This window comes from Somniosus microcephalus, chromosome 6, assembly GCF_052327205.1.
Source record: "Somniosus microcephalus isolate GS21.2 chromosome 6, FLI_Smic_1.0, whole genome shotgun sequence".
In the NCBI taxonomy this organism is placed as follows: Eukaryota; Metazoa; Chordata; class Chondrichthyes; order Squaliformes; family Somniosidae; genus Somniosus; species Somniosus microcephalus.
The window spans coordinates 217106543-217133489 of record NC_140992.1 but is presented as its reverse complement, the minus strand read 5'-3'; the positions used below and the strand labels follow the sequence as shown (position 1 = coordinate 217133489).

The 26947-nt window shown below is 43.0% G+C and overlaps 1 protein-coding gene and 1 non-coding gene across 10 annotated transcripts in view; one reads left to right on the top strand and one right to left on the bottom strand.

Moving 5' to 3' along the window:
* The window catches only part of LOC147116456 (retrovirus-related Pol polyprotein from transposon 17.6), a 614807-nt gene that overhangs the window by 86977 nt on the left and 500883 nt on the right, over window positions 1-26947 (bottom strand). For all 9 annotated transcript variants that reach the window (XM_085991401.1, XM_085991398.1, XM_085991400.1 and 6 more), the window contains one exon: window positions 4104-7366. In XM_085991401.1, coding sequence (XP_085847527.1) covers window positions 7268-7366 — 99 coding nt within the window. In that variant the 3' untranslated portion in view covers window positions 4104-7267. The remainder of the gene's footprint in view (window positions 1-4103; window positions 7367-26947) is intronic.
* On the top strand, window positions 12725-12798 carry trnai-aau (transfer RNA isoleucine (anticodon AAU)). The gene has a single exon. It is a non-coding gene; the product is annotated as a tRNA-Ile (tRNA).

Below are 26947 nucleotides of genomic sequence, written 5' to 3'. Positions count from 1 at the left end.
GGAGAACAGTGCAAAGTAGTGGAAAGATTTGCAGACTAATTAACAGTTTGACAGGCCGTGACACAAACGCTCCTTCCATGGCCTATAGGGTGGTAAGTCCTATATAGCGAGAGGGTTTTTATAGCCTTCCACAACCTATGTGATGAGGGGGGGCCACCCACCCTCACTGGACGCAAGTATCCCGCTGGATGGCAACCCGTAATTCAGAGCCAGAGCTCCAATCACCCCTCGCTGGGACTGCCTGGAGTGAGGTTCAAATCTTGCACCCTCTGACCCAGAGACGCGAATGGTACCACTCGTTCCATCATGGGTGGTCTAGGAGTACAAGTCAACTTGCAGGAGCTGCCACTGGTTTTGAGAAACACAACTCAGGTTCTGAAAACTCTAAATTTGTACGATAATACATTGTGACTAATTTGTGTTAGTATTTCTCACAATAAAAATAATTTCCCCCCAGACAATCCTGGATGTATATAAAGTGGGCTAAATGCAAATATAGATTTTGAAAAATATTACAGGAAGCTTTTCAACATTCTGTAACTTTATTCTTTTTCCTTATATATGCTCTGTATGCTCTGTGAGAAAAGAAATAGTTTCAGCATAAATTTTAGTCTGTACCTGATCTGTTATACATGTTGTTTAAAATTTTAAATGTTTACAGTAAATGGCCAGGGTAATAAAAAAATGTTTGTACAAAGATATTAGAAAATAGAGATATGTCTGTTTAATACAGTAAGCTTCAATGAGATACACCAACCAGGTATCATGTTCTCTCAGCATATATGATTCTTAGTAGATTTATGACCAAAAACGTAGACGCTGCACAACCCAAATTCACTTGATATCGGAATACCTGAGATTTCTGGAATTTGATGGCTTTTTTCCAAGCATTTATTTGCAATTTTTCCTACTGAGGCCTGCACGATACTTAACCAAATTGGTGTCAGTCTCAGTGCACCCCCACCTCTCCTCCACATGATCAGAAGGACTAAGTAGCTGGAATGGCCTCCCAATGGACATGCTCCTGCTCCGCATAATAACGGAGGAGGAAGAGGAGCGGCAGAGGCAAGAGGCTCTGAGAATGAAATGCCATGGTAGAAGACAGCAGCCCACTCACTATTACCCTTATTGTTGGTGCTGCATTCGCGCTTGTTTTACACTGGTTTTAGTAGAAAAATGAGTGCCGCAGGAAATTTCAACATAAATTCCTGTCGGCAAAATCGGCACGGAAATCGGCGTAAATTTTGCCATCATTTCTGCGTAAGTGCAATCCAGGAAATTCAGGGCCAATGATGTTATTATTCTACTTTGGTTTGATATTTCACCAATGAAAATAAAATTATTACGAGCATATGAAAATGCCAACTACTGTACTCAGTGCTCTAGTGACATAATGAGAAAAAGCATCAGCCAACAGTGGCATAAATTTTAATGTCAAACTATCCCCAGGAACTACTGAGTCAGTACTCCCACAACTATAATTTAATGTATTTGTATATTTTAAAAATACTCATTTTATATCACCTTTATTAATATGTCCATAAAAACAGAATGTCAAACCAGTACAAATTGATGTATTTCATTTGTGGGAAAGACCTCATAATTTACTTGGGCCTCTACATCTTCTAAGCTTCTAAAATAAACTTAAAATAATTGACTGATACTGGTCTGGGGTCCTATATTACTGCTGAATAGCTTTGAGTGATTTATATTACTTCTGCAAAAAATTATAATTTAAGCCTAAGGGGAAATTGTTCTTCATTAGCGTAAAAAAGTATATCTTAAATTTAAAAGGCACTTGAATACCTGATATATATTAAGTTTGAAAGTTGTCTCATTATCCCAATAAGAGGAATTTGGAGCTTGGTGACAGGCAGAGTCATGTACATTGTGTAATATATAAAGGCCACAGACTCTTCAACCTTTTCCACCTTTTTTTTTGCTATGTGTAAATTTAATGAAGCAAAGAAAGGTCAAAGATTTTAAACAAAGGAAAAGGTGGCATTTAAATAGGAAGTTCTTTATAAAACATGATCAATATTTGTTAAACAGTCCAACTAAGCAGAATCAACTGCCACATACATTAAACCCAACCTGACTATGAAGTAAACATCCTTTGATTTATTCTTGGAAAGTGAACTGACAAGTTACTTCAAGCTGAGCACCGACAGTGAGTAGAATGAATGCAAGACACTAATCAGGGAACAGCCTTCAAAAGATAAATGATGTAATCGCTATAGCATTGCTGTAACTTTTGAGTTTCTTGTCATGACAGCTGTAGGCCTTAATGTTGCATGGCAGCTATGCTGAAACCAGCCCCTGCTGTCAGCACAGCTATCATCTTTCATGGGTCATCTATTATCTACAGAATCTGTCATTATCTTGGGCCTTTTCAAATAGTTTCATCCAAAAAAAGAACTGTGGCATTTATTTTATACTGGAGGCATTTTGGTGAAGGAGGTGAGTGTGAAACGGAGGTGGGTTCTGTGTTTGTGAATGCAGCTCTAGAGGATATAACTGGTACTTTGTTTATTTGGACAGATGCACAGAGGCATCTCTGAACTTCTGCCAGTGATCAAAGGAACTGATGATGTAGAACAGATTCATGGGCTATGTCCTATCAGCCTCCAGTTTACCCACCATCCATCATCCAAAGACGGAGTCCTATCTGAATGATGATCACACCCCAAACACTAAAAATTAATTACTGCTCCAGTTGAGCCAGGTGTCTTGCCTCCAGAAATGAAGGCAATCTTGTCCATGTAAAGAACTCACTGAAATCCAAAAAGCCACAAAGAGTAGTGGAACTCAATTTAGGGGAATGATGTGCCAAGTTAATTTGTAGACTTACAAGACTGTCAAGTGCTAAACATGTCTGTGGGAGTGAAAAACATCATTAAGGGAGAGAAAAAAAGTTTAGCCGAGACAATAGTGTGTAATGTATATAGAAAGAGTCGAACCTTAAGAAGGTTAACCTATTTTTTCCCCAAACAATTAGATCTTAAAAGCCAAATAATTTTATTGAAGAGTGAATATTTAAAACTTGTATAAATAAATTAAAAATATAAATATAAATTAAATATATAAATTAAAACTTTTTAAATAAAAAATTGACTCTTCATGAAAGCAACATATGATGTGCTATTTCCTACATACTTGTGAGTTGTAACTGCAAGCAGGCTATATGATTGTTTTTTTAAGACTTCCTGATCTCTACAGTTAACTGTTGTCTTTTTGACAGCAGTGATGGTTGGGACAGCATCTGTATTTGTGAACAGGTGATTGTGAGTTAGTTTGTATGACAGAAGGGATGACTGCAACACAAGTGAACTAGTTTATGTGTACAGGCAGGAGCATGAATAGGTACAGTGCAGTCCAGTGAAAAAGGGGCATGCACCATGCAATAGGTTTTACTGCATTCCCGCAGAGGAGATATTTTCAATATTTTATGGAAATTAATAAAGTGTGATAGTATATGGTTTATAAATGAGGACAGTAAAGTTGGTCTGAAAGGATAAATGGACATTTAAAAACTTATGTAATTACCTGACTATACTTTGCCTTCATACTGTACTTAACACATTATTTTAGGAATTTAAAATTCAGCCTCAAATTTATCTCGTTACAGATTCAGTTTTTATATTAGCATTGATTTTAATTAGGGTGAATCTTGCCGAATTAGTTTGCAAAAAATTTAATTGCAGCCTTTAAAAACAAATTTTTATATCAAGATAACTTGAAGGTAATATTGCATACAATGTATGTAAAAATAAAGATATTCCAGATACTGTAGTATACGTTATGTAAGAATTTGATATTTTTAAAAATTCTGTCATTTTGAAACATGTATTTTTTAAAGAAAAAGTGAAGGCGGTGGAGGGGGGAGAAATGGGATTAAAATTAGAAGTGCCAAAAACATTTTCACTCTTTTAAAAATTTGGAGCAGTGTTAAGACAGCAGGATCTTTACGATTGCCCTACTGAAGGAAAGCTCAGGTCACACTGAGCCACTGGAATAACAATTTGACTGCAGCCGCTGGTGGCATTCAGCATATTCATGACAAACGCAGACTCATTTCACAGGTGTATTAAAGTATTACTTACCCCCTTTCAGGATAGACATGTCACCAGTTCCAACAGTGAATAGTGATGCATAAAATTGAGGAAGAAAATATGTAGAAAATAAGCATACATCAGAGGCAGGGTCAAGAACCTAATTTCACAGTGACATACAGGTAATTTGGCTTTGAAAATCTTTGTCAATTCTAAACTCATTTGGAAAAGCATAGCTCAAAAGGCTGGTGTCTGAATATGAGATAGCTACCCTGAATTCCAATATTTATAGCACAGTTTGCAAATACATTACCCCTGTCACAATGAAATAAGTGACATACTTACATGCTGAGCGAGTTGGTCCAAAGGTGTTGGAACCGAAGGAGGGGGAGATAAGAAGACAAGTAATTAGTACATTAATCTTTTTTATGATATCATTTTTCAGACCTATATGATCGTAATGTAAATTAGAAATAAAGGAGGGTTCATGGAAAATAGAATTAATTTCAAGTAGGTCAATCGCTCTACAATAACTGCATTTCAAGCAGAGTGTAATTTATGGCAACATTTGTCCATTTTCCTGCACACTGCTGATTACAATGCTCTTGCTCACTTCTATCAGTTGAAAGTCAGCTTGCCAGATAACATTCTGCACCATAATGAAATTCATTTGCAGTACAAAAACTTGAGTGAATCAAACAAGCGCTGTTACAGCCCTTAATGGCATTCTATGGATTATTGATTTTTGATTTAGTTTCTGCTCACCAGAAACCCATTTTAACAGCACCATTACCTCCATAACGATTAGAGACAAAAAGTTAATTATGTAATTATAAAGCCAATAACAGACTTGTCTGGTTTACTTTGCTTTAGTCAGTTTAAACATTATCTCTCATGTGCACATCATAACAGCCTGGATGTGAAGAGAGAGATTAACACAATCAAAGCAGATGTGAAATTTAATTCTCCAGGCCATTGCTGTCTGGGAAACCATTAAGTAATCACAGCATTCTTCCTCTATTAAATTCACGTCTGCCACTTCACACACAAAAGGTGGAAAAGTGGAAAAAAGGTGCAATGGAGCATTCCAATTTTATTTGACTTGAACGCAAACCAAGCCTCAGGCACACTGTGGAAAAAAAGCTCTTAAATGGGATGCCTCAATTTATTTGAAAATGAAAAGGTTGGAGAAAAGAAATTAAAGCCTGGATGCAGTAGCTAAGATAAACCAAGGGACGGTCTTCACCTTGAAGAATAACTACAGTTATGGGGAAATGAGTACTAAAAAAAGCAAATGCAAGGTTTTTTTTAAAAAAAGCCTTTCAGAACTACAATTGTAGTTTTGCAGTATTTCAAATACTGCAATTTATTCTGAGAATATTAAGGTGGATATTTTTGGTGTTATTAACATTACATTATTTTCTCCACTAATATATTTGACAATATCCATTTTATTAGCCATCATAGCTTGGATTCAAAGACTGTCAATAATCGAGCTACCATAATAGTCCCTTCGCATTTTTCAACACACAAAAAATATTGAAGGATTTCAAATGAACTTAGACAAGGATGAGACATATGCTAAAATATATGGATAAATGAAAGAAAGCTACAATCTTTATTTGTAGGCCACTTGTTCCAAATGTAGTACAGTATATAGTAATCATTGTAAGTTAATAAATGTATACAATTTAGTGCAAGACAAAGGGAAAATGCGTCGGTCATATTTAAATGAGGAACATTCCAGTGTCCTGTGAAAAGAATATTTGCTATAAAGGAAATGAAGGTAATTAAGGGACTACAGGAATAATATATAAAATTTGAAGGAAAAGTGGGTTCTTTTTATTGAGTCACTGCTACACCCTGCTGAATAACTCACAATATTTTAATTAACAGGCAATTGCAATCAAAACAATTGGTCTTTTGCTGAAAAGTTGCATTTTATGAAGATGCCTGTACGAAAAGTTTTTTTTCCTTAGAAGGTGTTTATCTATCACTGAAAATATGTACGGATCTCAAATTATAACGTCATAGTAAATTAAGATTGTGTAAAATAGAGATAAATCTCCTTCACTCAATGGGTCCAACCTTTTGGCTCCGCACTAACGTTATCACAACGTGACTTGTTATGAGATTGTGCTCATGTAAGAATTTTAAACTTAACTTTGCGCTTAACTGTGTAGAGTTGAGGATAAGCCAAATATTGATGAGCCATTATGAATAAACATTGGAACTTCCATTGTTCATTGTGGGGGCTTTCTCTCCACCCTTTAATTCTGAAAATTGAAAGTTTGAGGGGCAGGAGATGGTCCAATTCAGTGGTTTAGGGGTAGATTTTCAATGCCGCCCGGGCATAAAACTGGCATTGCAGATTGGCAGCCCATCATAGAAACCACCCGATTTTCATTTCTATTGAAGTAAATGGAAATTAAAATGAGGTGGTTTCTATAACGAGAGGCCAATCCACAATGCCAGTTTTATGCCTGAGCAGCAAGTTGAAAATCTACCTCTTTTGTCTTGTCCAGGGTCGGAATTAATTTGTTTTGCCAAATAAACTTCATTTTTCTTCAGTTAGAAAGAGTCTAATCTGATATTGCAGCCTGACTGATGTTACCAATTTTGGTTGAAATTGCTTTTTAATTCCAAATGTATGATGATTAAATATAACCGCCCCCAAAAACATCCAAGCTTCTCTAACTCCTCTAGAACAGAATGGTCTGATTATGTTGCCACGCTAATATACAACATCTTAGTCAATATATTTCTCACCACAAAAAATCAGCAGCTTTAGAAAAGTGGTCAAAAATCAGTTTACGCCCAAAATGAACCTATTAAATTGAGTGTGGTTGCTTGTGTATACCTAGAAAAAATGGATTTCAATTTTTTTAAAATGTATTCACTGCATCTACACAGCATTCTCCAATGCATATTCGAGCTACATTAGACTCTTCAAAGTATTTTTAATAAATTTCCTAAAATAAACTGACAGTAGCACCGTACTTGGGTTTAGTAGCATGCTAAGATGGCAGATTTGACAGGTCTGAATGACAATCTAGCAAGACCACTATAAAGGGCCCCTGTCTGTTTAATAGAAGAAAGGTGATTTTTTTAAAGTAGACCAGCAGGGGGGTGAAAGTACAAAGACAGGAATGGGGGGGCGGAAAAAGAAAATATTCTTAAGATTTAAAGAGACCAATCAAACATCACTTAACATCTCAGTCACTTACAGATTTAACATTGACATCAATGCCAGCTCTGGCGATCGTCTCTGCCATTTCCTCCTTGCCGTGCTTGGCTGCCCAGTGGAGTGCTGTCTAAGAAATTCACACATAGGCCAACTAAATACCTTCTGTAGCATAAAGCTCATTTTATTGTCATCACATCTTAGACAAAAGGTCTTCCTTGGGCAATATAAACAGTATTCTAATGGCTGTGGCCTCATTCTTTCTAATAACTCCACAAAGAAATGACATTTCCCAGAAAAATGGTCACAATTATTTTATTATTCCACGCTAACTTGATAACCTAGTGACAACAAAATAGTACTAATTGGGGTTTTAGCAACAAGGGATTAATTAGTATGTATCCATTATGATTTCCTAATATGCATATGAATTCTCTTGATCAGCTAGCGCACTGTATTTGTGAGAACCCATCTTATATTACATAGTTTGAGTTTCAGGCTTTTTTTTAAAAAAAGGTTAAAATTAGCAACAAATTATTTTTGTAAAACTTGTGCTGTTCAAGCACTAGGGAATAGAATGTTTTCTTCTAGCGATAGAATCAAATACTCCCAGGTTAGGGACAGCACGATTTAGGTACATGGTATAGAGCTCTAACACTGCGGCTCAACCCAACGTGAGAAAAGAACCCCCTCCTGCACCAGCATGACTGTTTCATTTCCCGTACCATCCTTATGGTCTCTCTGAGTGAGACTGCCTAATTAGTGCTGAATTATGGGCAGTTTGGAGCTGTGGTCTTCTGTTCATTGGGAACTGAGTTGAGAGTGCCAAAACTCATTATACTTAAGACTCTTTATAGTCATCAGAGAGCAAAGACTTTCACCCCATCTGTTTGAGGTGTATTTTTTTGTAAAGTTGCAGAAGAGGTGCCATTCAAACTCTGGTAGCAACACCTAGTTCCTTGACTTAATATTATTTTTCAACATTATTATTGAACTATTTAAAGTAATTGTAAAAAAACAGCATGTAGCTGTAGAAGGGTCAGAACAAGCAGTTGAACCCAGAAAGGCATCTTCTACTATATTTGGAACAGTAATAATATGTCACAAAATTGATTAAATTGATTCAGAAATGCTTAAAATTGACATAAGTATTTCCTTCCAAAAACTCTTTAATCTCTAGACTGACTTTCATGTTTATTTTTTACATACTTTTTACATATACTAGAAAAATGTCACCCCAGAAGGCTAAAGCTAAGTAGTTCTTGACCCTCTCTCATCACCCTTAAGCCATCTCATTTGCCTGCAGACGTGGTTTTGCTCATCAGTCCTGCATGTCTCCCATTGACACTTGCTCTCATTCCACTTTGCTGAAGAAATCTGCACTGTGAACACAGTTTGACATTTCCTGACATTTCATGAACTAATTACACTACAAATAATTAAGCATGTTCACATCTGTAACAAACGAAGGCAAAATGGTTGTCAGCACCAATGATTGATGACCTCCCTGAGACTTTATCTGATGAGATTCTCTCCACTACAGGCAGACCTGGATGCCAGCATGTTTGCAATAATGCCTTCAGCCCTTTTCATCTGATCAAACCAACAAAATGCTTTAAGAAAAGGATGGGAAAATTAATGACTACAATGAAATATTTGCATTTTTTCCAGGCTACGAAAACAATGAACAAGAGATGTGACAACCTCAATTATTTGGTGGTGCTAAAAGCTCGGAGACAGCTCCTGCTGGAGAGAGCTGCTGGGAAGCCCCAGGGTGTCAAGCAGGCTGTGAAAATGGCAGGTGACGAGGACAACCCTTTTACTTAGAAGAGACCCATAGGCTCAACCACAAAGAACAAAATACTAAGGGACAAATTTCATGCTAAGGAAAATGTGTCACTTCTGTAAAACCCCCTTTCGAACTCTTATCAGTTTACTGAAACACATGACAGCCCACTGTTCAACCTATTTCACAACAGCCAACACTTTACTAATGCGGAACTGCCCTGTTAAACATTTCCTCTACAGATTGTGCATAACTATTAATAAACCTGCACTGGATACAAATGCTAAAGTGGATTAACTGAAAATGTCTGTACAGGTAAGAGTCTAATTTACTTGGAATACGTAATTGTATAAGAGCATTTAAAATAGGTGATATAAAATCATTTTATTTTTAGTGTATTTTATTGTATGACTACAGCAGATATTTAAAAATCAGGATAGCAGTTTTTGAAAAAACATGTGATCAGTAACAAAGTATGTCTTCACTATTTCACCGTAAATTAATTTGGAGCATTTATCCTTCTAGGTAAGTATAACGAGGTATAAGTGATGCGGTACACTGATAAAGGTTATTTTCCCCTATAGTATTGCTAGATGCAAAAATATCCTAGGACCAAAAAAACATACATTTTGAAACTGTTTCAGCTGCTGTGTTTCAATATTTGCACGCTGGTAAGCTAATGCCCTTCTTGAAAATAAATACTCACATCAATCAATTCTACATTGTGCCAATTGGAGTCTAAATTGTTTTTGCTGTCTCTTATAAATTCCTTCTACAGATTAAATGATGATGCATAAAACTAACTGAGCACGACTGAAACTGGTGAGTTTAATTGTGTATGTATAGATTTTGGAGTTGGATAAGTACTGTATCAGTGTCCTCCCTAGAAATTTGGTGATGTGAAGTGGGTTAGAGCTGGATACACTTTAAAGCATGGTCATTTAACGTTAAAAGGCTTGGATAATACACGAGTTAAATCGAGAAAAATGGCACAAAGCTTTTAAGCGTTTTCCCAAGACAAATTATGTAATATTGTTCCTGTACGTGCAAATAGTGCTCTACGAGTCTAAAGGCCATTAGAGTAAAACCACATCAGGGTTGGTGAAATGTTCGCATAGTGAAATAGAATGAATTTTCACTATAAAGACTTAAAAAAATTCCTAATATTTTCAAAGAATGTCACAGTCAAAAAAACATGTCTATTGGCTCATGAGTTGGGGGCAGGCAGAGGAGGGAGGTTAATTGGTGGTATGAACACGCCTGCATGACTCCGGTTAACTAGCATGGTCTTTGTTGTCTGCGTTCTGGGTTATTGTTTTCATACTCAAAGGTTTCAGGGCTTCTGTGGGGCATGACAGGGTCGACTGCCTGAAAATTCTGAAACACTTGGTCTATGGTTGATACAGACCAATAAAAGCTCAATGGCATTAGTTTAACATCAGGAAAATAAAATACTCCTTTTTTTGTTGGCACTGAAAAATATCTTTTAAGATGCTAAGCACATTTTACTGCTACTCTCATGGCCCAGATTGTTTTTTCTTAATGACAAAAATGTGTCATTGAAATCTGATGAAATGGATGACCACAAATCCCATATCCTACCCATTTACCAAGATCACGTACTTCCACCTCTTTACCATTATCTGCCTTTGTCCCGACCTCACCCCAACCACACTGCTGAAGCTCTTATCTGTGCCTTCTGCACCACCAACACTCTCTTTGCCAGCCTACCAAGCTCAACCCAACATAAATTCTAACTCATCAAAAACTCTGCCACCCACATCCTATCATGTATTAAGCCTCTATCACTCATCATACTGTTTTCACCACAAGCTCCCTATCTCCCAACACATTTTCTAATTTCTTGTCCTCATTTACAAATCCCTCCATGGCCTCGCCCACCCTATTTCTGCAACCTCCCCAGTTCTACGTCCCCTCCTGTTGTTCTGAGTCTAGACTAATGCGTGTTTCTCTCCGCTGCACTCTATTCCACCATCAGTAGCACAGCCTTCAGCCATCCTGCTCTTACACAGGAGCTCTCTTCCTAAGATTCTCTGCCTGTTACCTCTCTTGTCCACCTTTAAAAGCCTCCTCAAAAACTACCTCTTCAATGATGCCTTCTGTCACCTGCTCTAACTCTGGTGGTCTTATTGCTGGAGGATCAGCAAAGAAGGATGTTTCTTTTTGGGTTAGCGGTCCACACTACTGTAAAAGCAATGGTGCAAACTGCATGAGAGGAGATGGCAGAGCAGCTCATGTCTCCCTGTAGACATGGGAGCAAATGAAGAAGTAGTTTTCAGACATCTGCAGAAGTGTTAAGGTAAGTAGATTCTCCTTTGCCATGCAGGATCCCTCCCTCTCAGGGATACCTGATGAGGACGACATGTTTGCCTTCCCAAGGCACTCTTGCATGCAATTCAAGGTGCACAACACATTTGCACTGGGGCCCCCAAACACCCTTCATTTAGCATTTTCAACTTTTTTTGCAACTCAGTACTGCCACCATAAAGGCCTGACTTGGCCCTTGGAAGGTGGTGTTGAAGGCATAGCGATCCAGTTTGGAGTATGGGATATGGAATGTATTGCTCTAATATTCTTTATTGCGTTCTGGTTGCAGATCAAGACTGCGTATAACCACAGGAGAGGATCCAGACAGGTGGCAGATCGGCAACCATTACTCAGAGATGGCCGCCATTCTCTTCCTCGGAGAAATTGTGCAAGAGACACTGAATTTGGAGACATGGTGCCACCAGCCAACACGTATCCTCCTTTCTTTGATACCCTTATCACACATTCAGTCTTTCTCTTCCCTGTGCCTGCTCTTCTAAATGGCTGCCTCGCACACCAAAAGTTTTGAAGGCATCGTCATACCTTGAAACTATTTGTTCATTTCTCTTCCTGTAGGCTCTTTCCAAAGTGAAGGCAAGAACAAAATGACACCACAGTCTCTCACCCAGCACTGCAACTTGTGTCAAACAATCCCTGCACCTAACCCCAGCTCCAGCTCAGCTACTAGAACCTTAGAATAGGTATTTAGTGAGTTTGCAGAAGGGGCACCAAGTGAAGCACCATTCATAAGTGAGGAGGAGCAAGTGAAGAAATGAACATTTACAGATTGGACCAAACTGCCAGCCCATGCGGTGCCCCAAGGCATTGGCAAGAGATTGGCGTAATTCTGGTCCTACCTTCAATTGATATGAGCACAGGACAATAGATTCTATCTTGGCATCCACCATGAGCAGCATGCAGCACTTGTCCAAAACTGTGCAGCACAGCACCTTGGTCTTCACTCTAGTGCAGTAGAGGGATTTACTGAATTGCAGAGTCCCATGGATCAACTGACATCTTCACTGCTATCTGCAGAGATGTCCCAAAGCAGTGAGGGACCACTCTTCCACTGGGCTGCTGCCCCACTGGCCTTATCATCCTCCAGCTGCATGTTCATCCCTCTTTGTAAAACAAAGGGCATGCGCCAAATGGTAACAATCTCACCCAATTTTTCTGGACTGTAAAGCAGCACTCCAGCAAAGTGGTCAAAATAGCTTCAGCTTCCTAATTGTGAGCTTCACTGTAACATGGTTGGTAGCATAGACCTCGTTATATTGTTGCTCCGCTGCCAAGTCGGGGTTCCGAATAGGTGTCCGAATCCATGGGAGCAATGGGTAGTGACGGAAGAAAACTACTAAGCACTTGGTTTGAGTAGGCCGGTTAGCTCAGTTGGTTAGAGCGTGGTGCTAATAATGCCAAGGTTGCGGGTTCGATCCCCGTACGGGCCATTTATTTGATCAGCCATGATCTCATTGAATGGCGGAGCAGGCTCGAGGGGCTGAATGGCCTACTCCTGCTCCTATCTTCTATGTTTCTAGTATAAAACAAGGCTTTAATCAACTGTTTCACAACCATGAGTTTCTAGTTACATCACTAGTTCCTGGTTACAAAAACGTCCTGAGCAAGCTGGGCCCACGCCTGAGTATTTATACTTTCCTTGGACGGCGCCACCAGCTGGCTGCCCAGTGTTATCTCATGAGTCATTTCTACATGAATGGTAAGATTCATGACAGGTAGCCTCCTCTCCGAAGAGTCAACCAGACATCCTGTCGTCCCTTTCAAACAATGCAGAGAGTGCAGACTACTACAGTATGAGGGGATCATGGGTGCTTCCTGGGTAGCATTCAGGATGACAGTGTTCCAACACCACCTCGAGATTGAGGGCATGGAAGCCTTTCCTATTCACGTATTTAGGTTGTGATGCAGAGCCCTGATGGCCACGATTGCCATCTAAATGGCCTGAACTCTTGAAAAGTATGCTAGCTAATAGAAATTCTGGACCTACTCCTGTTGCTGTCTCCTTTCCACTGGGAAAGATATGACCACAAGCCCACGGACAACCTCACGATGCTCCACTTCTCCAGCTTCCACCCTAACCACGTTAAAGAAGCCATCCCCTATGGACAAGCCCTGCGAATACACAGGATCTGCTCAGACGAGGAGGAACGCGATGGACACCTACAGACGCTGAAAGACGCCCTCATAAGAACGGGATATGACGCTCGACTCGTCGATCGACAGTTCCGACGGGCCACAGCGAAAAATCACATAGACCTCCTCAGAAGACAAACAGAGTACACTTCGTCGTCCAGTACTTCCCCGGAGCGGAGAAACTATGCCATGTTCTTCGCAGCCTTCAACATGTCATCGATGACGATGAACACCTCACTAAGGCCATCCCCATGCCTCCACTACTCGCCTTCAAACAGCCGCCTAACCTCAAACAGACCATCGTTCACAGCAAATTACCCAGCTTTCAGGAGAACAGCGACCATGACACCACACAACCCTGCCACAGCAACCTCTGCAAGACATGCCAGATCATCAACACAGATACCATCAGCACACGTGAGGACACTACCCACCAGGTACATGGTACATACTCATGTGACTCGGCCAACGTTGTCTACCTCATACGTTGCAGGAAAGGATGCCCCGGAGCATGGTACATTGACGAGACCATGCAGACACTGCGACAACGGATGAACGGACACCGCGCAACAATCGCCAGGCAGGAGTGTTCCCTCCCAGTCGGGGAACACTTCGGCAGTCAAGGACATTCAGCCTCCGATCTTCGGGTAAGCATTCTCCAAGGCGGCCTTCGAGACACACGACAATACAAAATCATCGAGCAGAAACTGATAGCCAAGTTCCGCACCCATGAGGACGGCCTGAACCGGGATCTTGGGTTCATGTCATGCTACATGTAACCGCACCCGACGTAGGGTCATCCAGACTCGAGTCGTCATTGGCTTGTTCTCTCCACACAGATGCGGCCGGATCTGCTGTGATTTCCAGCAAAAAAAATGTTTTTTGTCTGTTTTTTTGTTTTTCATACAGACCCCAGCATCTGCAACATTTGACCCCTTGTGACCCCACCTCATTGCTCTTTGATGTAATGTTTTCCTGACTGACCTGTTTGGACACCATTTACACCTTTGATTGCTGTGACTATCTCTCTGCCGAGGTGTGATAAATGGCAGTTAGAAAGATTACCTGTAAACATCTGACATTATTCTCTGACTATATAAGTTGTGTTTTTATGCATCTTTCCACTTCACCTGATGAAGGAGCAGCGCTCCGAAAGCTTGTGATTTCAAATAAAGCTGTTGGACTATAACCTGGTGTTGTGTGATTTCTTATAAAAGGATAAGGCAGTTGACACTCTTACAGCAACAGGAAGTGCCAGTTGTAGTTCTGTAAGTCAAACAGCAGCAGATAACAGAGGTCTGTCACAGCATCTGCAGTGAAACAGTAGCCAAAGACTGGTCTCATGGTTTGTAGACCCAGGTTCAGGGATAGCAGCAGGGCTGCACATCCCACCTGAGGTATCGTTGCATCTGCAAATGTTGGCCCATCGAAAAATGGTGCTTATCATCAAAATCATGTATTAGAGTGCCTGTCTGATTCTCCACACTTTCCTAGGTAGCCCTTTGATTACAGCAGGAATTATCCCCTTAAGGAGAAGTGCAGCGCATGCCAAATTCTGTGGAGCCCAAAAAACATATGCAGAGTACTCAATGCAAACCTTAGGAAATGTTTGCTGCCAAATAAACAACTTTCCAAGAATACTCCCTGATCACTGTATACACAGCTTTAAGATGGCCTATGGAGTTAATCTCACTGGCTATATCCTTGATCCCAATTCATGGGTGGGGCCACTGCCATGGGTGGAGCTTGTGCTTGATGTTGTGAAGTTCAACAGGGTCCTTCAGAACCAAATCTGAGTACGTTTGTGAGGCCTATACATATCTGACTAGCTAGGGAGCCCGGCGTTGCCGGGGCTGTTTTGGGGCAGGCGGTTTAAATCGAGTGGTAGGCTTTGGGGCGATGTCTGTGTCCGTTTGTGAATCTGGTGCTGGGTAAGATTTTAAATCGAGTGGCAGGCTTTAGGGCCCTGTGTGTGTCACTGTCTGTGTACGTTTTGAAAGGTTGAAAAATGAAAGTGAAAGTAGTTATGGCTTTGGGGCCCTGTCTGTGTCCCTTTGTGAATCTGGTGCTGGGTAACATTTTAAATCGAGTGGGAGGCTTAGGGCCCTGTCTGTGTGCTTGTATGTCTACCTTTTAGAAGGTTGAAAAATGAAAGTGAAAGTACTTATAAAACGTTTTTGGTAAATCTTATGTTATTTTTAAAAGACATACTAACTTTGAAAGTCGTTTTAGCTGCAAGCTGAAATCATTTGAGGTGGAAGGTGAACAGAGCTGCTAGTGAAACAATGGCTGGAAGCTCCCTGAGATGAAAACGAATAGTCCCGCCCACACACACACCGATTGGCCAACCATCAGGGGACCGTACTGTAGGATTGGTCAATCGTGACGGAACAGGATTGGTGGAACCTTGATGTCAGTCAATCAATGCTAACAGATAATGAGTTTAATTTTGAAGGTTTTTTGCATAAGGCGCGAACAATTTTCGTCCGACCGAAAAGTAAATATGCTTAAAACCATCTCTGAAGCGTAAGCTTTCTTTGGAGGTAACGCGCGCGTAGGTACGCCCTGTAACTTTTGAGTGTATACCCGAAACACGCACAGGAAATGACAGACAGATAGACAGATAGACAGAATGACAGAAGTACCGCTTTATATATATAGATAGAAGATAGAAGAAGAAGATGACCAACTTCTAAATTAGACCCAAATTGTGCCTCACACAATTCAGCACAGCAGGACCCAGGCATGCAAGGTCCAACACCCAGTTTTGCAAACTGTTCTCAGAGTGATAGGCCTCACTAGAGATACGCAGCCTCACAAATTTTACCATTAAGTGATAAAAATTAATACCAGAATATTTAACATAAGATAAAGAAAACAGATTTAAAATAAAATTAACTATCCAAGTATCATTTGATAATAATAAAGAAATTGAATATTGATTCTGTAATTGTTAGCAAACCTTCTAAGCAGTTTATAATTAAGTAATATTGAAAGAGAAGGTAAGTATTTAATGAAGTGACGCTGAATGCCTAATCATTTCAGGTGACTCTAAACCTATTCTAAACCTCCATCTTTCCATTCTGGATTGTTACTGGATTCTGGGTTTTTAACCTATATTTTCCTATTGTTCCTCCATGTCATTGTATATGGTTATAACATAAGGGAGTAGATTTTCAGGACTAGGGTGGAAACCCTATTGCAAAATCAGGCAGAGAATGCTCATTATTTCCACTCGTTAAAATTGATTTTGTGATAAGGGTATCCTGACGGTATTGAAGAGGAACATCTACCCTAAGGTCTCGGCTAACCTGGGAGATTATTACAGCTTTGCGTTCCAACCTCACCCAATCAGAATCCTGAATCCTTATCACTGTTCTTGAATAAAGCTATGAAAAAATGACATCATGATCTGGCTTTCCAATAAATAGGCTCCTGCAGTAATATTAATTTGCCATGGAGTTGACTCTAAGCTGCTAAAAAAAAAATCCTACAAGATTGAGTATTCGCTTTAAACTGTTGCATTATAGAACAAACTTACAGTAACATTGCATTGACTTACATTAAACTGTGCCTACTTATTTGTAGAACGATGACAGTGAAGAGTGTGGCTACACTAGTCGCTTGCACCTCTGTGGAGTGAATGATGGCACAGCTCTGTGTATTCACATTTAAAATGAAAGCACAGAGCACTTCTGGCCAGTCTTAAGCTATTGGAGATGATCTTTTTAATAAGACATTCAGACCCTTTCATTGATAATAAATGCAATGAAGATACAGGAAGCTAAAGGGAGTAACGTTCAAATTTGCAGACAATACTAAAATAGAAGGCACGGAAAATAATGCTGAGGACCAGAGGAAGTTGCAAAGAGATAATGGATTGATGGAGTGGACAAAAAAGTGTCAGATGGAATTCAATGTCAGTAAGTGTGAAGTAGTAGGCTTCAGTTAAAAAAAAAATATTATTATACTGTGGCGGAGCCACCAGGGGATTCAGGACAATTGTTTATAATTCCTTTAACAGCAATGTAGTGCAACCGGGGGCCGCACCTTTAATGTGTCTGTTAACTGTACTATGGCTTCTTTCCTTTACTCCGCGTGATGACGTCATGCCGCCCGTCACGTGATCCCCCAACGGCGGGAAGAACGTGATGACGTCATGACATCAGTGCTCGGAACCTTCTAGCAGTTCTAGAGAGGCTTTCAACCAGACCAGACCTATTTGCATTGTATCCAGCAGTTTACTGTTTAACTTCGTTTGTTCATTAAATTTTATTGTTTTTGATTCTCTGCGTCGATCTCAATTCTTCAGCTAGGAACCTCCGTTCCTACATTGGTGACCCCGATTTCTTTGAACAATTTTCATTGAAGTTACATCATGGACACGAACGCCATCACCCTCAAACTGCCGCAATTTTGGGAGCAACAACCAGCCGCGTGGTTTTTCCAGGCGGAAGCCCAATTTGCAATCCAGGGAGTAGTAGCGGATTCGACCCGTTATTATTACGTGGTCTCCGCCCTCGACAGCGCCACGGCCTCATGGGTCGTCAGCCTCCTCGGGAGTCCTCCGGACGATGGCAAGTACGAAGCTTTAAAAAAACGGTTACTGCAGGTTTTCGGTCTGTCCAAGTCGGAGCGCGCTCGCAGACTTATCTCCATGCCCGGCCTCGGGGACTCAAAGCCATCAGAGCTCATGAGCCAGATGCTCATGCTCTTGGGCTCGGAATCGGAATGTTTTCTGTTCCGGGAGTTGTTTCTCTGCCAGTTACCAGAGCCAATACAGACGGCCTTGGCCAATTCTGCGATCACGGACTGTGCTGAACTCGCTGCAGAAGCGGATAAAATTTTCACCGTCACGCAACAATGTTGTGCGACCACGAGGCGCCCATCCCCCACAAGAGCGAAGCCGACTCCTCCGCCAGCAGGCTGGTGTGCATACCACGCTCGCTTTGGCGCGAAAGCCCGATGCTGCCGTCCTCCCTGCAGTTTTTCCCCCCCAAAAAACCTACCTTAAACCAGCGGTTTCTGAGAAGGGCGACAGGGCCTGAGGGACACGCCGGAGTTGTGATGGCCGTTGGTTCCGCAGGGAAACTCCTTTATATCACAGACTCCCTGTCAGGTCGACGTTTTCTCTGTGATACTGGCTCCCAGTACAGTATCTTACCAGCGTCGGTCCCTCCCTCGAGGCAGCCAATGGTGCGGCCATCCGCACGTTCGGAAAGCGTAGGGTCCAGTTGCGTTTTGGCGGCCAGTATTTCGTTTGGGAGTTCATCATGGCGAAAGTCTCACAGGCCATCCTGGGGGCAGATTTTTTTTGCGCCAATGGTTTTCTCGTCGACGTCCGGCACTGCCGGTTAATCAACATGGCCACCTTTCATTCGGTCCCCTGCCACCGCAGCACCGCTGTGTCTTGGTCAGTTGCCTGTGCAGTCCCATCTCCAGATGAGTTCTCTCGTCTTCTCGGTGAGTTTCCAGAGCTCACCAGGCCCACTTTTTCCTCTTCAGTCGCGGGGCACGGTGTGGCGCACCACATTACCATGACAGGATCCCCAGTTTTTGCATAGGCTCGAAGGCTGGAACCCGGTAAACTCGCAGCCGCAAAGGCGGAGTTCCATACCATGGAGCGCCTGGGAATTATTCGACGAACGGATAGTCCTTGATCTTCACCATTACACATCATTCCTAAACCAGGCGGCGGATGGTGACCATGCGGCGACTACAGACGCCTGAATGAAGCTACTACCCCAGATCGGTACCCGATTCCTCACATACAGGATTTTTCGGCCCACCTGGCAGGGAATTCCATCTTTTCCAAAGTAGACCTTGTCTGGGGGTATCATCAAGTGCCCGTTCATCCTCAGGACGTCCCCAAAACCGCTGTCATCATGCCTTTTGGGCTCTTTGAGTTCCTTCATATGCCATGTGGGTTGAAGAACGCAGCGCATGCCTTCCAGCATCTCTCGGATTCTGTGTTGCGCAATCTGCCATTCATCTTCGTCTACCTCGATGACATCCTCATCGCCAGTACCAGCAAGAAAGAGCACATTACGCACTTGCATACCCTTTTTTCTCGTCTCAGCCAGTATGGCCTTATTATCAACCCGGCCAAGTGCCAGTTTGGCTTACAATGCATTGATTTTCTGGGACACAGAATCACCTCAGAAGGCGCCGTTCCGCTGGCTACGAAGGTGGAGGCAGTTACCTCGTTCCCGCATCCTCAGACCGTCAGGGCTCTCCAGGAATTCCTGGGGATGGTCAATTTTTATCATCGTTTTGTCCCCAAGGCAGCCCTGTTAATGCAACTGTTGTACGAGGCTCTAAAAGGTAAATCGGGTAAAGACCCCATCGGCTGGACACCCCAGATGGACCAGGCGTTCCTCAACACTAAGGACACTTTGGCTGATGCGACCATGTTAGCACATCCTCTTCCAGGTGCAACCATCGCCCTTACCACAGATGCATCTGACTATGCCATCGGGGCAGTGCAGGAGCAATTGGTCAACGGCACATGACAACCACTGGCTTTCTTCAGCCGCCAATTGTGAAAAAATGAACGCAAATACAGTACCTTTGATAGGGAGTTGTTGGCACTTTTCCTGGCCATCTGCCATTTTCGCTTCTTATTGGAAGGATGCCCATTCACGGCTTTCGTAGACCACAAGCCACTTACGTTTGCCATGGCCAAGACAGTGGAACCATGGTCGGCTCGGCAACAACGTCATCTTACGTTCATATCAGAATTTACAACAGACATATAACATGTGTCTGGCAAGGACAACCTGGTGGTGGATTGTCTCTCCCGCGCCCCGGTCCACCTGGGAATCGACTATGTTGGTTTGGCAGAAGAACAGATGGCAGACCCTGAAGTGCAGGCATACCAGACCACACCTTCCAGCTTACAAGTGGCTGATGTCAGTTTTCAGGCTGCAGGGACCACACTCCTTTGCGACATCTCGATGGGAGTCCCCCGACCAATTGTACCAGTCGAATGGCGCAGGAGAGTTTTCGACGCAATCCATGGTTTGTCGCACCCTGGTATGAGGGCTTCACAACAACTCATGGCAAAGAAGTTCGTCTGGAAAGGCATGCATCTCGACGTCCGTGACTGGTGTGAGTTGCCAGAAGTCCAAAATCCAATGCCATGTTAAGGCCCCAGTGGCCACTTTTCCAGTTCCAGAGCGTCGCTTCGACCATGTTTACGTGGACCTGGTTGGCCCTCTCCCTTCTTCTCATGGTTTTACGCATCTCCTCACCGTGGTAGACCGCACCATCCGGTGGCCAGAGGCAATTCTTTTGGTTGCCACCACAGCGGCGGACGTTTCCAGAGCCTTCATCTCGTCGGGGTACCGGCCGACATCTCCTCCAACCGAGGACCTCAATTTACCTCGGAACTTTGGAATGCCGTGGCTCAGGGTTTGGGTACCAAGCTTCATCGCACCACCGCCTATCATCCACAGGCAAACGGTCTGTGCGAGAGATTTCACAGGTCCCTTAAAGCTGCACTGCGTGCTAGTCTTCGTGGGACTGGTTGGGTGGACAGGCTCCCTTAGATGCTGCTGGGTCTTCGCACGGCTCCTAAGGACGACCTGCAATCATCTTCTGCAGAACTGGTTTACGGCCAACCACTCAGAGTTCCTGGCGATTTTCTTCCTCCTCACACGGAACCCTGGTCCGCAGCTCAGCAGCTCGTCAGCCACCAAGAGGCGGCTAAGAATTTCATCCCAGTGCCTACGTCTCATCACGACCTGCAGCGCTCCCATGTCCCGGTGGAGCTTAAGAGCGCCAAATACGTTTTCATTCGTCAAGATGCTCACAGAGACCCGCTCAAACCGCCTTACACTGGTCCATTTTGCGTCATTTCGTCAGGTGACAAGTTTTTCACAGTCGACGTCGGCGGTAAGCCTGACCACATCTCCATCGACCGGTTAAAACCGGCTCATCTGGATCTGAGCGAGCCAGTCGTCACCGCTCAACCACCTCGTCGTGGGCATCCACCGTCGACCGTCGGTCCAGTACAGCCATAGTCAGCCGCTGGGTCACCCGTACCCGCCTCATCGGGTCAACCACAGCCAGCCACCACTTCTCCTACACCTGCGGCACCATCCCAACCACAGCCAACTGCCAGTTCGTCTTCTAGCGCTCCGTTCCAGTTGTTTGAGTATCGCAGTCGGTCGGACAGACTCGTCAGACCCCCTTCTCGTCTTACCTTTTCTGTTAAAGACAATTCTGGGGGGGCATATGTGGCGGAGCCACCAGGGGATTCAGGACAATTGTTTATAATTCCTTTAACAGCAATGTAGTGCAACCGGGGGCTGCACCTTTAATGTATCTGTTAACTGTACTATGGCTTCTTTCCTTTACTCCGCGTGATGACGTCATGCCACCCGTCACGTGATCCCCCAACGGCGGGAAGAACGTGATGACGTCATGACGTCAGTGCTCAGAACCTTCTAGCAGTTCTAGAGAGGCTTTCAACCAGACCAGACCTATTTGCATTGTATCCAGCAGTTTACTGTTTAACTTCGTTTGTTCATTAAATTTTATTGTTTTTGATTCTCTGCGTTGATCTCAATTCTTCAGCTAGGAACCTCTGTTCCTACAATACTTTAAATGGGAGAAGGCTGGGTGATGTGGAAGAGCAAAGGGATTCAAAGGCTTCAAGTTCACAAGCCAATAAAAGCAACACCTCAAGTAGATATGCCATAATAAAAGCTAATGGAATTAGGATTTTATGGGAAAGGGTATTGAATATTAAAGTTGAGATAAAATGGTGAATCTATACAAAACCTTAGTAAGACTACTGTTGGAGTACTATGTACAGTTTTGGGCTCCACATTATAGGAAGGAATTTGAGGCGAGAGAGAGGGCAAAGCACATATTCACTAGAATGCTTGGTTTGAGGAAACACCATTTTTTTTTTTAAAAGACCTAAAAAATTGGGGCTGCTTTCATTAGAACAGTGGATTTTTTGGGGCGATTTAATAGAGGTCTTAAAATTTATGAAGGAATGGGACAGGGTAGATAGAAACAAACTGTTTTCAGTGATCGAGGGGTCCAGAACAAGGGGACATAGAGATCTAAGATTAAATGTAAGAGATTTAGGACAGAGAATAGGCAAAACAGTTTTACTGGTTTACACAGTTTGTGAGGCTGCAGAGTAAGTGATTAAAGCAGACACCCTGTCGACACTGTAGAATAGGTTGGATAGGTGGTTGAAGGGACTAAAGGGATATGGGAACAGGGCCAACACATGGGATTACAGCTACTACTTGTCTGGAGGATAATCACCAACACAAATAGGCTGAGCGGTCTGTTTCTTGTTGTAATTTCTATGTGATATACTAGAGAATAATCAAATGAGGCTGCACTGTGAATTTTAATATAAAAACTGACAGCAGCATATGTTAACCAGTTGAATCCCAGCTGATGGCATGAGGCCAGTAGGTGTGCATAAACAAGAGTTTTAACCCATCCTGCCCGGTGGGAATGGGGCGGGTTCAGGTCGGACATCCGGTTTATACTGTCTAATTTTACTCTCCATTGAATTAGACTCCAGCTTGTGGGTCCCACATAATTGTAATCTGCATAACTTTGGCATCTAAGAAAACCTGGACGTGGACTTTCCTGGGGAAGTGGCCTGAGCTGCTTTGGAGGCAGAAGTACATGGAGGAGAGCATCACGATGACCATCACTCAGAGGACTCTGTAATAACTATGGCAAGAGGCAGCAGAGGACAGCACTGAAGTCTTTTCTTCTGTTTAACACAGTCTACTTTTGTCACCACTGCCTTAACTCATTCTCCCCACCTTCAAATAAAGGACTAGTCTTTCAATACTAATCCTTCAATCCGTACCCTTCCAAGAACATTATAACACATCAGACCTCTTTGTCCTTACATGACCATGCCAATAATAATCACCTGATTGTATAAGTCAGTGTGAAATAAGCTTGCCCTTTCTTGCATGACTCTGATTCCCATTAATAATAGAGCTGAGAAAAGTGCACAGTCTCCTTTAATACAACAAACTCCAAAGTGAACATAAGCCATTCTAACTCTTTCCTGATCCTGTGCTTCTCCTGGTTGTTTAAACATGTTTCTTCTATTCTTGTGTTTCTCCTAGGCACAACCTGAGGGCCAATATTGCAAGAGGTTTGTTGGCAGCTACTGTGCTACAAAAGGGTTATAGGACAAAGGTGACCCTTATCTCATGGCAACTTGCTCCTGGGAGGGAGCTACAGCTGACTTTATCTTTGGAGCTTGTTCTTGGGCAGCCTAGGGTCACCTCATATGTGCCACTGATGTGGTGCTCTGAGGGGAAAGACCAGAGGCCTGGCAGCTGCGGCTGCTGCCCTGAGAAATGAATGTCTCAGACAGGGTCATTCTACCTATTCCACTGGATCTGTGTTCCCATTGATTTGCAGGCTGGCCAGCCTAATGGCAGCTATCAGTTCCTGAAAACACTGAAACAGCAGCCTGCATTCTGGCCCCCAGGGTTGGGAAGCCAGTACACAGGATGCTGTCTATTCTCTCCCATACTGCCACCAGAGCTTCAGTCTGTGCTTCCGTGGAGGAAGTACTTACTGCTCCCTGGCTGCTTCGGGATTGGTGGGGGGGGGGGGCGTGGTCTGATGCAATTTCCAATGAAGCTGCTGCACACTGAAGATAAAAGTACCCTAAGGCATTCCTGCATCAGGCTTCACTGTTACACCAACCTGATGTAACTTCATGAGCCCTTACTATACCTCACCATCCAATGATATGCTCAAGCAGAAAGGCATATTAGCACAAAGGAGACTCCTACACCTAGTTCAAGTGCAAATGTGTGAAATTTATTGATGAGAAAAATGTGTTCTTTGTGTCATCTAGTGTTCCTGGGCCTAGGCCTTCCCTTGGTGACAATGTATGGTAAAGTTCTGTTACCAATTATCCCAGTGCTCCTTTTAAGTACTACCATATTGGGAGAAGAAAGTGAGGTGGTGGTCTGCTGGCTTTCTCTGAGGTCTTCCTGGAATGGGACAGCTCATTAAGTCTTTCAGCAGGGTCAGGTATCCCTGAAACTGCAACCACTACTTGTGCTGCTGTGATAACTGCATGGACTTAGTAGCCTTCTGACTCTGCATGAGTCCTTTGAGTGGGACAGCTGACTGGCATAGATAATTTGCCCTGAGAGAATTCTAAGGCGCTCAGTAAAGCAAGTTGTTCTCCCGCCAACTGGGAACCAAGAGAACACCCTCTGTGTGCCAGAAATGTAAAATGCACCAGGGCAAGTGCGCTAGTGCTGTCAAATTTCCCCCACTGGAATTTTAGCTACATAGCTTAGCTTTAAACCTACCTCTTTGACCGAGTATTTGGCCACCTGTCGTAATGTCTCCTTCTTTGGCTTGGTCTCAATTTTACTACATTAAAGGCGCTATATAAATGCAAGTTGTTATTGTTGTTGTTGTAGATGAGTTAACTTGCGGCAATTCTCACAAAAGCCTGCTATCACCTGCCTGCCTTCTCAACAGAGGAATGATGAATGCATAGGGAGACTCGCAAACAACGGGTGAATGTTAAAAATAGGAAAAAAATAAAAAATAATTATGTTTTTGATTAATTGACAATTTATCTTAAAGCTCCAACTCTGTTATTTTTTTGTCCAATTAAAAGATTTCCCAGTGGCATAGATTTTAAAGGTATTCACATTTTTGTAGTGGAGGTCAACTTCAATATGGTACAGTTGATGTGGCAATACTGCTGACCTACACTCTTTGCCCCTGAGTTTTGCCTCTATGATTGGCAGGAGTCAAGGGACAAAGTGCATAGGTCAGCAGCTTGAATACATAAACCCAGAATTGACCTCTCTGAAAACCTAACTATCTCCATAACAGATGGAGTTAGGAAGGCCTTTCTTATGGACAGGTAAGTGTTTTTTCACAGCAACATGATTAAAACTACTTATAAAATTGTCTTTTGTATCTTTCATGAATTTGTTTGTGCTTGAAGGCCTCAGCCTCTCTCAAGAGCTTGAGCTTAGGCTTTATGGGGGGGAAATTAGGCTCTGTAGCGCACGTTTCTTAGGCACTACATAGCCTCCTAATGGTCAAAAATGGGGTCCGAGATGCGTACGCACACATCTGATGGGAAGTGCACCGGACGCCATCTTGGTGAAAGCGTTTGTGTACGCACATCTAATGACCGCTGGCAGCACGCAAAGTAGGCAGATTATGACATCAATCAGTATGCAAGGCTGCTTTGATGCCAGCACTGCCATTTTAAAACTCCACGCTCCAGCCTACACCCTGTCTTAACCTCGCACAGCTGAATACGCATTAAATGAAATGAAGGACTCCCCCACCAGCGCTATTTCAAGGTTGGTTGCTGGTTTATTTCTTCTGGATGCTTGTGTAATTGTACACGTTTTTGGAGCTTTTATACTTGTCTAAAGTTTGACTAGTCTACAGGGTGTTTACAGGGAGTCTGGCTGGTGCTGAAGTAGTTTTTTGTGCTTAAACAAGTTGCTTCCAGACATGGGTGGCCTGGTAGGGCTTCATCTGGGAATTGAGCAATCCTGGGAGAATGAAGAGAGGCCACGCAGAGCAGAACAAGCTGCTAGAAGAGGGTGGAGGAGAAGGGGGAGAAGGGCTCTCAGCAGGATGCCATATTCACCGAGGGTCTTTAGGGAGCAATTCTCTTACCTCAACTTCAGTGAGGACGAATGCTTGAGACATCTGCGCTTCACAAAAGAGGTCGTGATTGAAATCTACCAACTGCTGCAGCCACAACTGCAACCTCAAAGTAGGGCAAGGGCATGGTGACTGTGGCTCCTAACTTTTATGCGTGTAGCTCCTTCCAGGCTGCTGCGGGAGATAAAGCAACATCTTGCCCTCCGGCGAGCTGGCACGTGGGCTATCCTATTACCCATCCTGGCTCCTGCGCATTTGTGCCCGGAGTCTCGCATGCAAATCCCTCCTCTACTCTAGCCTCTAAAATACACGCAGTGCTTATCTCTGAGCTGGTGACTGCGAGTGTAAGATCGAGTGACGGTGTCTCTTCATCTTCACTGTCTTCCTCTTCCTCCACTGACAGGGAAGATTCCAGTTCTTGGGTATCTGAAATGAAAAAGGGACAAGGGTTGGGTTGTGGTGAGGGGAGAGGAGAAAGTAAGAGGTGCGTGCTTACACCATCTGCAGCTTCTGAATCAGAAGAGATTGCGGGCTGAGGGAGAAGTGGGATGAGAGAAGGAGTATGCAGATACCCTCATCATTGATCCCTTCAGCCGTGCCAGGGGCCACGGCCTCAGTGATGCCCCTTCCCATGATGGCCATTACTGTCTCCTCCCTGGGGGCTAAAACATGCAGGCGCGCTAGTCCTCCTCCAGTTCCTTCCTGCTGATGCTGCCTGCTGTTATGTGCCACCTTCTCCTGCAAGAAAGAGAAAAATGTGTCAGCGAGTGTCCTGCAATA